The sequence below is a fragment of the Heterocephalus glaber genome, unplaced genomic scaffold (assembly GCF_053883595.1).
Source record: "Heterocephalus glaber isolate CG9 unplaced genomic scaffold, H.glaber_assembly_v1.0 deba00001124, whole genome shotgun sequence".
Taxonomy (NCBI): domain Eukaryota; kingdom Metazoa; phylum Chordata; class Mammalia; order Rodentia; family Bathyergidae; genus Heterocephalus; species Heterocephalus glaber.
The window spans coordinates 1,187,294-1,204,982 of record NW_028258197.1 but is presented as its reverse complement, the minus strand read 5'-3'; the positions used below and the strand labels follow the sequence as shown (position 1 = coordinate 1,204,982).

Here is a 17,689-nt window from a genome sequence, read left to right as displayed (position 1 = left end):
GAAACTGAAGTTCTCCAGAAGCCACATCTATATTAAGGATTCTGCAGACTGAGGCTAAGTAGAACTCATGACTGTGGAGAGGTGAAATGTATGTGTAGAACCAAAATTGTTTTGGGCCATCTTAGGTCTTTTAGAAAAATAGCCTTCCTTGTCATCATTGTTACTCTCGTTGTTGTTATTTGAGACAGGGTCTTCTTTTTTTTAAAATTAAGTTTATTGGTACAGTTTAGATATACATAATGATCACATTCATCATAGGGAGATTTACCTGAACATGATATATCTTGATTTTTCTTTTTTCCTCATTCCCTTCCCCTCCCTTCAACCCCTCTTCCCCTCCTATTTACAAAAGCTTTGTTTCCATTTTATCCTTTTCTCTTTTTTTTCTTTTTCCTTCCTCCCTTTCCTCTTCCCCCCTCCCTAATGCCCCTTCCTTTTTAGGGTCTTCTTGAACTCACTGTGTAACCCAGGCTGGCCTTGAACTTGGTAATCCTCCTGCCTTAGCATTCTGAGTGCTAGGATTACAGGTATGCACCACCATGCCCAACTGAAAAAATAACTTGCATTCATTTGTTTGTTTGTGCCTGGAACCTAACCCAAGGCCTTCACATTCTAGGCAGAGGCTCTGCTCCTGAGATAGCTACATCCCCAGCATCCCCAGCCTTGCTATTTACTTTTAACCTTTGTATGTGACCTAATGTTGTTTTTTTCTTTTCTTTTCTGTTCTGTTCTGTTTTTTTTTTTTTTTTTTGGCTTCTTGGCTTTTTGGGACAGGGTCTTGCTATGTATGTAGTTCAGGCTGGCCTCAAATTCACTATGTAGCCTCGGCTGGCCTTGAACTCATGGTGATCCTCCTGCCTCCACCTCCCGAGTTCTGGGAGTACTGGCACGCACCACCATGCCCAGCTGTAACACTCTTATTTGGAAAACTTATCAGAATGTATTGTTAGGCTTAGCACATAACCAGCCTCTACTAGCTCTAAAGCTAAAAATGCTGTAATGTCTGAAACCTATTGATACCCATAGAAAAGATTTCCTCACTTTGCTGTAGCCCACCTATCTAACACGTATGTGACCATACCACCCTGAACGCGCCCAATCTCATCTAATACCTTTGTATTTGTTGAGTGTATTAACTTAGGACTTTGTTCCTTAGCTATAAAAATTCATGTAACTGCTTTCACTTCAGAACATTTAGGGCAGTGGTGGCGAACCTATGGCATGTGTGCCTCAGCGGCCCTCTCTGTTGGCATGCGAGCCAAGGCACCCCAGCATCACCCCAGCAGCCGAGGATTCAGGTTTAATTGTAGTGTTGGGACTTTGGGATAAATAAGTGGGTTTTGGGTTGCAGTTTGCCACTCGGTCTCTAAAAGGTTCACCATCACTGATTTAAGGTAACTTGAAACCATATTCCTGGCCATAGTCACTCATCTTTGGCTCAGAATAAGCTATTTTCTTAATTCCTTTAAAGCAGAGTTGTTATTTTATATCAACAATAGCTACAAAAGAAACCAAGCAAGTGAACAAGCGAGGCAGTTATTAACCTTAGGAGGGCTAGGGAGGGATACACAGGAAAGGAGACATGGGTCCGAGGGTGTAGCTCAATGGTAGAAAACATGTTTAGCCTGTGTGAGGCCCTGGGTTAGGCCCTCAGCAATATGGGGGTTGGGAGGTACTGGTCCTCTCTGCTACTTGTCTCAGTCATGAACTGTGTTTGCATAGTCATAATGTTGTAAATATGGACAATGAATGTAACCAAAAATTATGTCAGAATAATGTTTGGGAGAATGAGGCCAGGAAGTAGGATGGAAGAAGGTAACATAGGCAAGCTTAGTGTTTATTTAACACGGTAGGAAGTTAGTAGATAAATGTCTAAGATTGGTAAGTCATAGCCATACAAACATTATTTAAGAATGATGAAGGATAGAAGGGAATGGGATTAATATGAGAAAATGGAAAAATAGGAACAAAATCTTTGTAAATAGGGAGGACTGGAGGGGTTGAAGGGAGGGCTGGGCAAGGGTGTAAAATAAGAACCAAAAGAAACTATGTAAAGGTGCAAATTTCCAATGATGAATGTCATTATATTGTATACCTAAAATGTACCAATGATTACAATGAATAATCGATAATGTAAAATAGGAAGAAAAGGTCCAAAGGGGTAGGGGTAGTGGGAGGGGCAGGGGAAAGGAAAAAAATGATGAGAAATGGAAAAAATGGAAATAAAGTCATTGTAAATAGGGAAGGGTGGAGGGTGTGAAGGGAGGGCTAGGAATGGGGAAAAAATAAGAACCAAGATGCATTATATAAAGGTACAATTCTCAATGAGAAATGTAATTGTGTTGTATACCTACAATGTACCAATAAAAGAATTTAATACAAAAAAAAAAAATGAATGATGATAGGGCTGGAGATTTGGCTCAGTGGTCGTGTTCCCTGCCTCACAAGCGCAAGATCCCAAGTTCGATCCTGGTACCCAAAAAAAAAAAAAAAATGATGATAAAAAGCAGAATAATTCCCTAAAAGAAGGTAGTTACTTCTGAGAAGAGGTTAAGAGGGTATTGGATCAAGAGACATTTAAACATTAAAGAGTACCATATAATAACAAATTTTTTCTTACAGAAATCACAGGGTTTCAAGTCAAGCGTGGTGGCACATTTCTGTTTAAAATAACAAGAGAAGGGCCAGGGATGTAGCTCAGTGGTTCCACCACCTGCCTCGAAAGCGTAAGGTCCAGAGTTCGATCCCTGGTACCAAAAATAAAAAAATACTAAATAAATAAATAAATAAATAACAAGAAAAGATTTGACTAACTCAACCTGTTTCTATTTTCCTTTAGGTTTAAATTTTTGAGGTTGAAGAAGGTCTACACATTAGGAACTCATGTCTTTTCTTGTAAGTAAACCAGAGCGAATTAGGGTGAGTGTTTTCATTCTTCTGGCTTTACTATTTTTCTTTTCTGAAAATAAAGTGTTTTGACAGATATTATAGGTGGGTTTTTTTATGTGAAAACAGAATTATACAAAAGTGAGGGATATAGAAAGTAAGGCAGGTATTACAACCTCCACTCTGGAAAAAAGAGCTTTCAGGCAGAAGCTGACCAAGACACACAGAATATACAGCACTACTAGCTTATCTGATGGAGTAGAAACAAGAAGGTGACTTATTTTATGACTAAATATCAGTCACATTCAATGAGTGGATGGCCCTTTTCAATATAGATACACACCTGCTAATGATCCCATCTCCTCACCTTTTGATGGATTTGTTTTTATTTATTTATTTTATTTTTATTTTTTTTGGTACTGGGGATCAAACTCGGGACCTTGCGCTTTTGAGGCAGGCGGCAGAACCACTGAGCTAAATCCCCGGCCCAAATTTTTCATTGTTTTTTTGGGAGTTTTTTGTTTTTGGTACTGGGGTTTGAATTTAGGACCTTGCTTTTATGAGGCAGGCGCCGGAATCACTGAGCTAAATCCCCGGCCCTTGATGGGTTGGTTTTTAAAATCAGTATTAAATTGAAGTTATTGCATCAGTTTTTTCTAATGATAGTTATTACCATTAACTGAACATTTTGAAATTGAACATGAAAAATTTGTTATACCATAAAGCTTTATTAGCTGAAATGCTCTCAAGAACAAATACTGGATGTAGCTTCTTTATAAGCACCCTATGGTTTCATAAAAGAGTATTTTATTTTGTTTATTTCAAGTACTTAATTTCTAAAGGTAGTAATATTTTAAAATTTTAACTGTGTAAGTATTATGATACATGAGTTTATCACTGTCTTTAAATATTAAAACACAAATTTTGTGGTATAGTATATATAAATATTTTAGCTTTTGTTTGTTTTAGTGTTGGGGATTGAACCCAGGTCTTGCACATGCTAGGTACACACACTACCACTGGGCCAAATGCCTAGCCCCATATATATTATATTGTTTTTTTATTTGGAAGAAAATTATTAGACTGGAAGAAAATTGGTATAGAGAAGATAGAATGATTGTATAGCTCCAGTTCGCAATCTGTGTTATGTAACTTACTTCAGAATGTTAATCTTTATTATGTTTATGTGTATAAGAATATTTACATTGTAAAGTCAGTGTTAATTAAGAGGGAAAAGTGAATCTCTCCTTAGCCTGAATTCAGTGGAAAGAAAGTTGCATGCCAACCTTTAGTACCAACCCTTAAGTGAAATATAGTCTTGATTCTATTACTTTTCTATTTTAACCTCGCCTGATTCAGATGAAACTAGACCCTGATCAGTATGATAGAAATCTAATACTCCTTTGAAATAGGTCAGTAAGGTGAACTGTAGATTGATTCTTGTAGTTTGGTCCTTGTAAACTTGGTAGGAAATGTAAGTGGTGATGTCTGTAGAAACTCTAGGCCCCAGGGGATAAAAGAATATGCAGCTTGTTGTGTTTCCTTTTATAAACTAATTGAGGAATATGAAAAACTGTTTCATTGCTGTTTTCTTCGGAATTACTGGAATTTGGAATTCCAGTAATACTTCAGATTGGCATTAATGATCCAAAGCATCTATAATAGCTATAGAATGAGTAAGATGGAGCTAATGGTAGTTTCATATATGGGAAAGACAAAAGCATTCTTCATTATTAGGGCCAATACTGTTTATTTTCCCTTTATCAAAGTTAGGGTTTAGTCATCCTTCTACCTAAGATTAGGGGTAAAGAGGAATAGAGAAAGGAATTAATCTATTGTTTGTGGTTGGCTTCAACAGTTTTTTCAAAACTTTTCCATAGAAATGTATTCTGTCTATACTGCGTAATTCTGCTTTTGTAGTTATGGTTTTATTTGTCTGAGGCTGATAGTTAATTCATTGTGTTTTGGAAGAAATACTAATTCTCTTTGGGGTTTTCCCCTTTAGCGGTGGGTCTCGGAAAAGTTCATTGTTGAGGGCTTAAGAGATTTGGAACTATTTGGAGGTAAGTACATTATGGCACTTAGCCACCAATTCAGGATACATATTACTATTCTTTTGTTGACTAAGTTAGTTTATAAAAATTAGCAATTCTGAGAGCAAGCGTAAAACTATAGTTGTTAGATTTATTTGGCTCCTTTTTGAATCCATTGTTTCCCAGATATTTGAGGACTCACCTGGCAGTTGTCTTTGATATATCCTGATTGTTAGAAAGTCAGTACAGTATTTATTTAAAGGCATATATGTTTTTTCTAAATATTTATCCACCTGAAATTTATGTATTTATTTATTTTGGTGGTACTGGGCTTAAACCCAGAGCCTGCACACTGAGCTACATCCCCAGCCTTTTAAAATTTTTTATTTGAGACTGGGTCTCACTAAGTTGCTGAATTGCTCAGTCCAGGCTCAAACTTGTGATGCTTCTATCTCACCCACCCACTTACCCCATCACCTCCTGTGAGGATTACAGGCCTGGACTGTTGTGCCCAGCTCAGTGTATGTGACTTGAATGAAAGGGTTTAAGATTTGATGACTTAAGTGTAGGATCTCTGGCTATCTTTTTGGGCTTTTTTTGTTTTGTTTTTTTGAGACAGTATCTTACTGTGTAGTTCAGGCTGGCCTTGAACTAGGCAGTTTTCCAGCTACTTGCCTCAGTTTCCCATGTGCTAGGATTACAGGCATGCACCACAATGCCCAGCTTGTCCTGGTTGACTTTTGTTTTCTTTTTTTTGGTACCAGGGATCGAACTCAGGACCTTGCGCTTACACGGCAGGCCCCGAAACCACTGAGCTAAATCCCCGGCCCTTCCTGGTTGACTTTTGACAATGTCATAGTGCAGTGATGGCTTTTAGAGCTTTCAGTGATAATAACAGCCAACTGTGACATCTGTGCCATAGATTCGTCAACACTGCCCTAGTGTCTGATCTGAACAGGATGAAGATATATACATAGTTGTGCTATTTAGTTGCTTTATGAAATTTGTATTACTAAGTTTATACAACTTGGAATTTGCCTTCTACTCTAGAAAATTGAGTTAGATTTTCTTGCGATCCATTCTTCTGGCTTACTTTTGATAGCTTTAAGCAGCTGCTTCTGCTATTTATGTGCCAGAAAACTAATGTCCAAGGAGAAGGAAATTCCTACTTTGATAAATTGAGGCTAATTTACTTTGCAGCCAATCTCCTCTAGCAGTATAGTTAGTCGTTATGTCTTATAAGAATCCATTTTCCTTACTGACTAAACTTACTTGTCTGATTTTGTGTAGTTTAAGATTTTTCTTTTCTTTTCTTTTCTTTTTTCTTTTTCTTTTCTTTTCTTTTCTTTTTTCTTTATTTTATAGCACTGGGAACTTGAAGCTAGGGCCTTCATCTGAGCTACATTTTCAGCCCTTTTTTCTCATTATTTATTTTTGAGACAGGGTCTCACTGAGTGTCTAAGCTGGGCCTAAACTTGGAGTCCTCTTGCCTTAGGATCCCAGGGCTGCTAAGATTATAGGCATGTACCACCAAGCCCAGCTTCTCTTTACTTATTCATTTTTGTGGTTCTGGGGATCAAACCCAGGACTTCACATATGCTAGGCAAATGTTCTGCCACTGAACTACACTCCAGCCCCTACCTTAATGGTTTTTATCACTTTTACAAAATGGGAAAAGCCAAAAGAACATAAATAATTTGTCTGATTCAAGGACAGAAAATTATTTCAGTTACACTATAATTTGTTCACTTTCATTATGAGTAGCAGAATGCCATAAAGCCCTTACTTTGTGTTCAGAATAGAGTGTACCTCATTTTGGAAAATCAGATTGGGTAATGATCCTTCATATATGTGTCACTGTATTAAAACATTTTTTGCCAGAAAGGAAAACAAAAAATAACAACACCATTTTCTAGTCCTTATACTCCCTGGGAAATAGCCAGCCATCTCCTGTGACTTTAAAATGAATTTGAGGGGCTGGGAGTAGGCTCTGGGTTTGATCCCCAGCAATGCAAAAAAAAAAGAAAAGAAAAAAGAAAGAAAATGAAATTTTATAAACTATGGCTCTGAAGCCAGCCTATTCAAAGTAACATTTTGTGTTGATGACAAGTAAATGTATGACTAGGACTGTAGCGGTTGAGTCATCCTCAGTAAAGAATACCCTTAGAGTAGTAGCCTTGCCAAGTTTTGAAAAGCATAGCTTTGTGTTTAAAACCCTATCTACCTGCAGCATTTTCTCTGTGGAACTGTGCACGTGTGTTTATATGTAGCAGTGCAGCCACTTTTTTCTGTAATGACTCAAGTGGTTTCTATTAATAAATATATTCCAAAGTGCAATAATTGCTGTTCTGAATGTGGGTGTGTCTTCTGCTAAACAACACAATGCCAACCATCAATTTCTCTACTCCAGAGCAGCCTCCGGGTGACACTCGGAGAAAAGTAAGTGACTTTCTAGGCTCTAGCAATATGGCTGTTGCATGGAGATGACTTCTTGTGCAAGTATATGTGTGTTTGTTGGCTTTTCTGTCATTAAGCTTTATTTGTAGTGTAATTTTTTCACTTGTAGAGACTCAGGTTTCTCCCTGGAAAGGCTTTGATGTGTAGTTTAGAGTGAAAATATCTCAGGCACTTTTTTGTTTCTTCTGAGGATGAAGATCTCCCCTCCTCTTCCTAAATACATACCCACACCATCCCCTCACCTGCCCCCCCTCCAGTAAGTTTCACCAATCTGAAATGTGATTATCTTTTTTTTTTTTTTTTTTGAGACAGGTTCTCACTATGTAGTTCAGGCTGGCCTTGAACTTGAAGCAATCCAACTGCCTCAGCCTCCCAAGTCCTGGGATTACATGCGTGCATCACCACACCTGGCTGAAATGTGGTTGTCTTTTTTTTTTGGTACTGGAGATCAAACTCAGGACCTTGCGCTTACAAGGCAGGCACAGTCCCATGAAATGTGGTTATCTTTTAGTGGCTGGTGGTTCTAATTTACCAATCCTGTCATTGTTTTCAGAATCATAGATTTCAGTCCACAGAGAAAATACAGATCTCTATCTAGATCATAAGGCAGAACTTTAGTCTCCTATCTTAAAAACAAAACCAAAATTTAAAAGTACAAAACAGAAAATTTACTTTTTCCATTGGCAAAGGCTGCAAGACTTGCTCTGCTTCCTCTTCTGGTTTATTTTACCTAAGTAAATAGCACCAGAAGTGCACACGGTACCAAGTTATTTTGGAAAATGTTAATCAGTGTCTTACAGAGCAAGAGGATAGGAATTCTTTTCTAAGTAGACTTCTTTCTTGGGCTTATAAGCATTTGCACCTTCTGCAGGCAACTCCAGGGTTGACTGAAGGATGATGATGTTGACTAGGAATTTCTTTTTGAGTAAAGCTTTGGCTGTGCTTATGTAGTCTGCTAGTCAGAAGCTCCTCTCTATAAGATCCAAATATTTTGTACTCAGGAGACTAAAAAGGTTACCTGTAGGATCAGTTAGATTTTTTTTCAGAATACAATACCAATTATATGTAATTGTATATATTCACACTTGTCAGCATTCTGCCAAAAGCTATCCTGTGTGAAACCTGTGGAAAGTTGGATGTGTTTATTTGGTGACATTTTCTAAATGTTATCTTTGTATGCTTCATTGCATTTTTTGTTTTCTTTTTGTGGTGCTGGCGTAAATTTTGTTTTCAGTTCTTTAAACAACATTATCATTTATGATAATTTCTGGGTATCAATAGCTTGTGTATTTTTCAAATGCTTTAACACAAATAAAATGCTTTTTATGGTATAGAAAGCTAAGAAAAACTGTGATAGAATTAGTTTCTTTCCTTGAACATTTAGACATTGTACATTATGCTAACAAAACTATACCATGCTATGTTTAAACAGGATAGGCTAAATATTTCATCCTTTTCATCTGAATTTAGACCTTTTGTGAATCTGAAACAGTATAATGGACCAACCTCCCATTCTTATGTCAGTATCAGACCAATCCTCCTCCCTTCAAAACATTGCCTTTGTTTCCTGGTTTGTTCATTTGCTTTCCTAAGTAAAGGTTCTCCCTGACTTCAGACTTGTGGAATAGCCACAAAGCAGAAAGCCTCCATTTTAGCATAATTTCCACTGAGTTGGGGACAGAATGGTGGAGGAGGAGCCACAACAGTCATTTCATGCAGTTCCAGATTGCCCATGAAATCATATTCCCAATTACCTAAAGGATTTTATTTTCTAAATTTAACACTCTTGATTAGTTTTTTCTATTAGTAGTAGATATATTTGTCATGTTACTAAGAACATCAGTAGTTTAATGAACCATTCTCTATCTAGGATCAACAAGATCATACCTTAGCATAAAGCCTGGAAGACAGTATGTCTCATATGTACTCCTGGCAAGGATGAAGGACATAGGTTGTAAAAGAGTATCTAAAGTATATATTATAAATATTTTGATCTCAAGACCCAATTGTCCTACATAGTCTCTTTTTCAAATTAGGGAAAGTTTAAGGAACTTGGGATCAAAGAAGAGAGATCTTTTAAAAAGTATTTGCGGGCCAGAGATTTAGCTCAGTGGTTTCGCCACCTGCTGCGCAAGTGCAAGGACCTGAGTTTGATGCTCGGTACATAAATAAATAAATAAATAAATAAATAAATAAATAAAACATACTTGCTTTTTGGGGCCAGGGATTTAGCTCAGTGGTGCTGCCGCCTGCCTCACAAGCCAAGGTCCAGAGTTCCATCCCCAGTACCAAAAAAAAAAAAATGTGATTATTATTTTAGGCACTGGATAGTAAATACATCAGTGAACAAGACAAAGTCTCTTTCTTGTGGAGCTTGCATTCTAGTGGAAGAGAGGAAATAGATAAACTAGAGTAACAACTAATGTGAAGAAAATACATCAAGCTGCTAAAACATAGTGACTAGGAGCCTGTTTTGCTGGACAAAATCTCTGAAGAGTTGATATTTAAGTTCGGATCTTAGTAGTAAGGAGAAGGAAGTGATAAGAAAATGGAAGGCAGGTGAAGAGTAGGATAGAGATGGAGAAGGGCAAAGGTGGAGTACAGGAGGAATGTTTCAAACAAAGGGTGACTAGTACAGGTTTTCTAAAGCTAGACCATGCTTGTTTTTTGGTTTTGGTACTGGGGATCAAACTTGGGACCTTGCACTTGTGAGGCAGGTAGCAACACCACTGAGCTAAATCCCTGGTCCTAGACCATGCTTGTTTGAGAAAAGTGTAGCTGGTTGGGGGCAAAGAGTAAGGGGAAGAGATGAGAGAGGTAGAAGTCAAATCATGTGGACATTCCTAGGCCACAGTAGGGAGTTTGGGTCTGAAAGCAGCCCACTGAGCTTTGTGTTAACTGGTGACGTTGATTTTATTGAGAGCAAGAGTATGTGCAGTTGTTTTAGAGGTTGAGAAGATAGGATGCTTGAAGACTAAAATAGCATCATAAATTCTAAATAGAGATTCACCATTCCAGAGCTTTTTGCACAAATTGCTACTCCATTTGTCTCTTGCTGTGTACTCTCTCACCTATGTGAGGTACCTAGCGTGTAGTAACTGGTATCTTAAGATTGTTCTAAAAACAAGACAATTTCAAGGAGCTACTGTGACAAATGATCATAGAGTTTATTTTCAGAGATAAATACAAAAACTAAAATAAATGAAGCTCCATTTGGGTTTTTTGTGTTTGTTTGTTGAGACAGGGTCTTGCTAAGTAGCCCATGTTACGAACTTGTGGTGAACCTCCTGCCTATGACTCCTAAGTGCTGGGATTACAGGGATGTGCCACCATGCCTGGCTCCACCTATTTCCTTCTATTTCCTTCACTTTGTGCCATTTTGGTTGAGTGGAAAGTCACTAAAAAGTAGATAGTAATAGAGAGGAAAATAGAATTCACCTATATCGACTACCTGTTACACACCAGGTAGTACTAAACTCTTTACATATTTTATATAATCTAATAGTCATAACAAGCCTGTGAAGTGGGAATTAGACCACTGCTGAGACTCCCAAGAGATTAAAGCAATGATGGTGAACCTTTTAGAGCTTTCAATGATATAAATGGCCCACTGTGGCACTAGTGGCATAGGTTGACACCACTGGATTAGAGTAACTTGCCTGGGGTTTCAGGCAGTGATAGACCCAAATTCACATTCTGCTTCTGGCCACTAAGCATTATGCCATATATTTTACTTAAACTAGCCTTTTCCAAATTATCTTTCCTAAAATTTAACAGATGTTAGGCACAAAAGTTTCCTGGGCAGGTATCATTGAGAAATACTAGATTAAACAAAGCTGAACAAGTTTCTAGTATTTGATTTTTTTTTTTTGGTACCAGGGATCGAACTCGGGTCCTTGCACTTGTGAGGCAGACAGTGGAACCATTGAGCTAAATCCCCGGCCCCTGAACAAGTTTCTTTACTACAGAACTTCCCTATGCTTTGATGTGGGAGTATGCCTTGTGATTCTCCATGACAGAAAGCAAGTGGATCTCCTAGCTTAATTGGATGTGGAAACTTTTCTCTTGTACTATGTGCCAAGTTAAGTGTTCTGTGGAGCCTTCTTTAGGAAAATCCTCCACGTTGAAAACAACTCAGTAGCAAAATAGATAAAAAATAATGTTAGTTACTTTTCTCTCATTGCTGAGACAAAATACCTGACACCAAAGTTAAAGGGGGGAAAGGTTTATTTGGCTTACAGTTTGTGTAAGTTTCAGTCCATAATCAGCAGGCTTCAAGTCAGGGTGGCAGAGGGGCAACAGTTCATGGCAGTGGAACACAGCAAAAGCAACAAGGGACTTTAACAGTGTCTTTCTGCTCCTTTTATCTTATTCAGACTACTGGGTTTAGTACCAAACCACTCACTCACGTGTAGTGGTTTTATAATCTTATCCCCTTAATCCTAGCATCACACACTCTAGATTTACCCTCCTATGACCATATGAGGCTTTGGGGGGACATCTAGACCCAAACCATAACAGATAGGAAGAGACATTCCACCTTGAAGAAAACCCACATGGCCAATAAATACGTGAAAAGATGTTTACCTTCACTAGGATCTATAAATCAGACCCACAATGAGATTGCCCAAAAAAAAAAAAAAAAAAAATCTGACAGTACCAACTATTGGGAGAAAGATGGATTAACAAGAACACACGTAGGCTAGAGATTTAGCTCAGTGGTTTCGCCCCCTGTTGCACAAGCGCAAGGACCCGAGTTTGATCCCCGGTACCAAAATAAATAAATAAATAAATAAATAAATATATAAATAAATAAATAAAAAGAACACACATGTATTTTGGTATAGCTGTTTTGGAAAACAATTTGCATGGTCTCACAGATTTGATTGTTCATGTACTCTGACCTACCAATTCCATTCACTCCTATTATAAGCTTTAGTCAGGTGACATATTCAGACATGTTTATAGTAGCACAGTTCATCATAGCAGAATTGGAAAACAACTCAAAAAACTCATCAGTGTTAGAATGGATAAACTGAGGTATGTTCATGAGAAGAATTTTTTTTTCCAGTACCAGGGATCAAACTCAGAACCTTGCGCTTACTAGGAAGTTGCAGTGCCCCACTGAGGTACATCCCTGGCCCAAGGGAAGAATATTATTTAATAGTGAAAGTGTATGAAGTACAGCCAGATACAACAGTATGGTTGAATCTTAGAGAAAAAGTAGATTAAATTAGAAATGGACTTTGGTGATTGGGTTGGATTTTGCTTGACTAACTTCTTAGTGTCAGTTAAGTAAGTGGTAAGGAGGCAAAGCCCTATTTGGGTTCTTTCCTCATAGTCAGTGTCAAATATGTGTATATATTTGGAGTTTTGAGGAGGTTATGTTTTGTTTGTTTTGCTTTTAAACAAGGTGTCATTATATAGTTCAGACTGGCTTTGAACTCACTATGTACCCCAGGCTGGCTTCAAACTCCAGGCCATCCTCCTGCCTCAGCCTTTGGAGTGCTGGGATTATAAGCATGCACCACCATGCCCAGGTATGCAGCATCAAATATTTTGAAACCAGATGTGCTCCAAATGTCAATGGACGAGTACATTAATTTCCCTTGTGTGGGCCTGGGTCTTGTGTCATTTTGACTTTTGGCAAGTCATTTAATCTCCTTGGCCTTCATTTTTATTATTGAAAAATAGAAAAAAAAAATAGATATCTGTCCCAGCTACCTAACTGAGCTATGGGGAAGATCAGCCTCACTGTGGAAATGCTCTGAAAAGTATATTATGTTCAAATAACACATTGAGCATGACCTTGTATTGTTTTGTTTTGTGACAGGGTCTCATTGTCACTAAATTGCCAAGGCTGGGTTTGATCCTCCTGCTTCAGCCTCCCAGAGTACTAGATTAGATGCATGCACCACCATACTCAGTTTGAGCATGATATTTATGGGCTGTTCGGTGGCTGAGACCTGAAGGCTCTGTCCTGGCCTGCAGCTAAGTGCACCACTCACTTGTAAATGTGAGGGAATGGCTAGCCTGGACTCTGTTTGCTAAAAATTAGTCTTCTTTTGGCCACATTTTTTTTTCCTTCCTTCCCATTTCTTTTTCTCTTTTTCTTTTAGAGGATTGAGGATTGAACCTAGGCCCTTTGCACTGAACTACTTCCCCAGCCCTATTTAAAAATTTTATTTTATTTTCTGTTACTGGGAATGAACCCAGTGCCTTTGCACACTGAACTGCATCCCTAGTTCTTTTTTTATTTTGAGATAGGATCTCATTAAGTCACAGAGTGGCTCAGACTGGGCTTGAATTTGCAATTCTTCTGCCTCAGCCTCCCAGGTTGCTGAGCTTACAGCTGTGTGCCCCCATGCCCAACTACTGGGTACATTGTTCCTAGAGCAAGAGTAAGCATTTGACCTTTTAGGATCTTGCTGTCAGGACCTTAAAAATAGGATACTAATGCATCAGGAAATTAAAGAGAACTCTTCACCTCTCTGTCTTCTTTTTCTTTTCTAAACATATCTTTCTCTAGATAACCTTTTCCCAAGTAAGAATTTCACAGATTTAAACAAATGAGTTAGTTGTTCATAAGGACAAGCAGATTAACAACTGATGAACAGGTTTTTATTGCTCTACTCTGTTTGCCTCCCTTCCTCTGACATCATTGCTGACATCATCACTGAGTATCTGATGCTTTATTTCTCCTTAAATAATACTGGCACTGTTTCTTTGCTGGAGTCAGGATTTGTATGTTTATTTAGATATCAGTATCCTCATGGGTCTAAATTATCACATCCACCTCCACTCCCATTTTGCCCCATTTTCTCTATTAACCTATTTTTCTTTTTCTTTAGACCAATGAGGCGAGCTCAGAGTCGATAGCGTCCTTCTCTAAACAAGAGATCATGAGTTGCTTCCTGCCAGAGGGAGGGTGTTATGAGCTACTCAGTGTTATAGGTAATGTTCAAGAATTGTCATTGCTTTTCTGCTCCACGGGACTGCTGCAGCTTTCTCAGCTAGCTAATAGGATTCATGGTTCTGAGCCAGGCGTGGTGATGAACGCCTGTAATCCCACCACTCCGGAGGCTGAGGCAGGAGGATTGCCTTGAGTTCAAGGCCAGCCTAGGATACCTAGTGATTTCAAGGTCAACCTGAACCACAAAATGAGACCCTATCTCAAAACAAAACAAAACAAAAAAAACTGGCTCCTGTGAGTCTTCTTTGGGTTTCAGCTACTAGGTATTAGAAGAAATCAAGTTTCCAGGAGAGAAGGTCTTTTGCAGTTTTTTTCTTCATGGCCATACACATCTTATGTCCTGGGCTATAGTCAGGTAGAAAGGTTGGCTGAGAAACAACTAAGAGGAAAAAGCCAAGAAATTTAACTTTTCTGTTGAAATCAAGTCCTTTTTCTTTGAAGAAGATAGAAACCCTGGCTATTGTCATAAACAGCATCATTCTTTTCTCTTAGGCAAAGGATTTGAAGACCTGATGACAGTTAATCTAGCAAGGTACAAACCAACGGGAGAGTATGTGACAGTACGCAGGATTAACCTAGAAGCTTGTTCCAATGAGATGGTAACATTCTTGCAGGTACTAAAATATGAATATCACACTGGAAGTGGGCTCCTGGTGCCATAGTAATTGCAATGCATCTCTTACCTCAGTCTTCTGAAAGATCCTATTGAGAAACAGAAGTAGGCCAAGTGTTCAGAAGTCGTGGAAGCTTTCAGTGGAGAACTTTAGGCATTTAGCGCTGAGGACTGGGCTGTAATGCTGCTCAACCCAATTTATATTTCCCTTTTTCACATACTCCTTTCTGGCTCAATTATTCACTTATTGGGCTGGGGATTTAGCTTAGCGGTTCTGCCGCCTGCCACACAAGCGCAAGGTCCTGAGTTCGATCCTCGGTACCAAAAAAAAAATTATTCACTTATTATTCAGAGAGGCTAAGTGACTTAGCCTCAGTCACACAGTAGTAAGTGGCAGAGGCACGAGTCAGAGCCAGGCAATATTGTTCTAGATGCAGGGCTGCATGCCCTGCCACCGGGGGCCAACTTCTAGCTGTTAGCATCCTGTTTACCTGAGATCCCTTCCTATTCAGGAAGCAACTAGTTACCATCTTGTTGCACTGAGTGAGACCACAGGGGCTAGACTCTTCTACAGCTGATGTGGCTTGGTTTTAGGACCCTGATGAATGTATATTCAGTACATTTGCTTGCAGCCCAGTCCCTTCTGCATTTGCTATGTTTTCCTGAATTGATGCTCACTTTATGGTCTAACCTGGCAAAGCAGGCTGGGGGACAGCAGGGCCTAGTTTCTATGTTGGAAGCACTCGTTAGGCTTCTCCCAGGCCTCAGAGAAGAGCACCCAGAAAGAACAAAGTCTTGTATTAATCATGCTGTCACATTGATGTCAGCCAGCATTCTTCAGTGCCCCCTTGATTCTGACTTCAGCTTGCTTTACTATTACTTTCAGGGGGAGCTTCATGTCTCTAAACTCTTTAACCATCCCAATATCGTGCCATATCGAGCCACCTTTATTGCAGACAATGAGCTGTGGGTTGTCACATCATTCATGGCATATGGTGAGTAGGAACGTGTTCCTGGTAGCGAGAATTGTTAGAACTCTATGGCAAATTGTGTGATGTTTTCTTTCTCTCTGGTACCCCTTGCTGTCTTCTCACAATTCTTTCTTCAGGTTCTGCAAAGGATCTCATTGGTACCCACTTCATGGATGGCATGAATGAACTGGCAATTGCTTATATCCTGCAGGGGGTTCTAAAGGCCCTGGACTATATCCATCACATGGGTTATGTCCACAGGTAATGTTCTTTGGGATGGGGGTATTTATTTATTTAGGCTTTGTGAGACAAGGTCTCACTGTGTAGTCCAGGCTGACTTTGAACTCCACTATGTAGCTTTGAATTCACAATCCGGCCTAAGCCTGAGTCCTGGAATTATAGGCAAGCTCCACCACACCCAGGTATGCACAGCTACTTTCTTAAGTGGCTTCACCCTTTATTAATAACAGTAGGGGGGCTGGGGATTTAGCTCAGTGGTTCCACCGCCCAGGAGCAAGGAACAAGGAACCGAGTTCAATCCCCAGTACCAAAAAAAAAGAGTAGGTATCTGAGACCCTGAGCCCTCAAGGAAACATTTGAAGGTTGACTGAAATTAATGAAACTAGGGTTTATAATCAGGGTCTGGATTCTGTCCTGGCCACTGACTTGGAGGACAGTCATTCAGCCTATCAATGCTGAAGCCACTGACTCTCTTTATTGAGTAGCTTGGTCCTGATTATTGTGTGAGAGGAACATCTGAGGTGGATTGTTGTTTCCTGTTCCCTGCCTACTTTCTTGTGTGCCCCAGAGCTGGTCCTATGCTGAGTGGCCAGGGTAAAGACAGATTGCTTTAGTAGGTGGTGTCAGGAAAACCAGCTCATACTAGGGAAGATAAAAGTGGAACCCTTCCTGATTCCACATAGAAAAAGAACACCAGGAGGATTAAAGGCCTAAATATAAATGTAAACCTGTAGACTTAACCAAAAGGAAATAGTTTTGTGATCTGAGGCATAAAAGAACTTCTTCTTTTTTTTGTTTTTTGTTTTTAGAAGAACTTCTGAGTATTTTAGAAGCACACAACATAAACCAAAAAATTGATGGATTTGATTAAACGGGCTGGGGATTTAGCTCAGTGGTTTGCCGCCTGCCTTGCAAGCGCAAGGACCCAAGTTCAATCCCCAGTACCAAAAAAAACCCCAAACAAACAAAAAAATAGGGGCCGGGGGCCCAGGGATTTAGCTCAGTGGTTCCGCCGCCTGCCTCATGAGCGCAAGGTCCCAAGTTTGATCCCCAGTACCAAAAAAAAAAAAATAAAAGGTTTCTGTTCAGTAAAGGACACCATGAAAAAGTGAAGAAACAAGTAACAAAGTGAAAGATGCTAGCTCTGTCTAAAACACACAGATTAGTAACAAGGAAATCCTGCAAACAGCAAGAAAAGGACAGCAAAGTAATAAAGTGGGCAAAAGATATGAAGTATATATAAGAGGAAACTCCAAAGACTAGTAGTCGTAGAGACACTCAAACCTAGCAATCAGAGAAAAGCACTTGAAAACAAGATGTTACTTTGTACACATAAGACTAGTGGTAGCAGGTAGGTGTGGTGTTACATGCCTGTAATCCCAGCACTCTGGAAGACTAAGACAGGAGGATCACAGGTTCTAGCCCACTCTGGGCAATTTAGTAAGACCCTGTCTCAAAAAAAAAAAAAAATTAAAATAATAAAAAGCCTAAGGCAGAGTTTTCCGTGATATGAACA

The 17,689-nt window shown here is 39.1% G+C and overlaps 1 protein-coding gene across 27 annotated transcripts in view; it reads left to right on the top strand.

Moving 5' to 3' along the window:
* Positions 1-17,689, top strand: part of Strada (STE20 related adaptor alpha) — a 38,236-nt gene that overhangs the window by 12,869 nt on the left and 7,678 nt on the right. For 3 of the 27 annotated variants that reach the window (XM_087210175.1, XM_087210170.1, XM_087210172.1), the window contains exons 2-9: positions 442-527; positions 2,840-2,919; positions 4,892-4,949; positions 7,330-7,358; positions 14,228-14,330; positions 14,842-14,963; positions 15,849-15,957; positions 16,071-16,194. In XM_087210175.1, coding sequence (XP_087066301.1) covers positions 2,884-2,919; positions 4,892-4,949; positions 7,330-7,358; positions 14,228-14,330; positions 14,842-14,963; positions 15,849-15,957; positions 16,071-16,194 — 581 coding nt within the window. In that variant the 5' untranslated portion in view covers positions 442-527; positions 2,840-2,883. Of the gene's footprint in view, positions 1-352; positions 528-2,839; positions 2,920-4,891; positions 4,950-7,329; positions 7,359-12,839; positions 12,917-14,227; positions 14,331-14,841; positions 14,964-15,848; positions 15,958-16,070; positions 16,195-17,689 lie in introns of those variants that run through there. The other 24 variants (XM_004868618.4, XM_021247501.2, XM_004868616.3 and 21 more) reach the window with 18 other exon arrangements.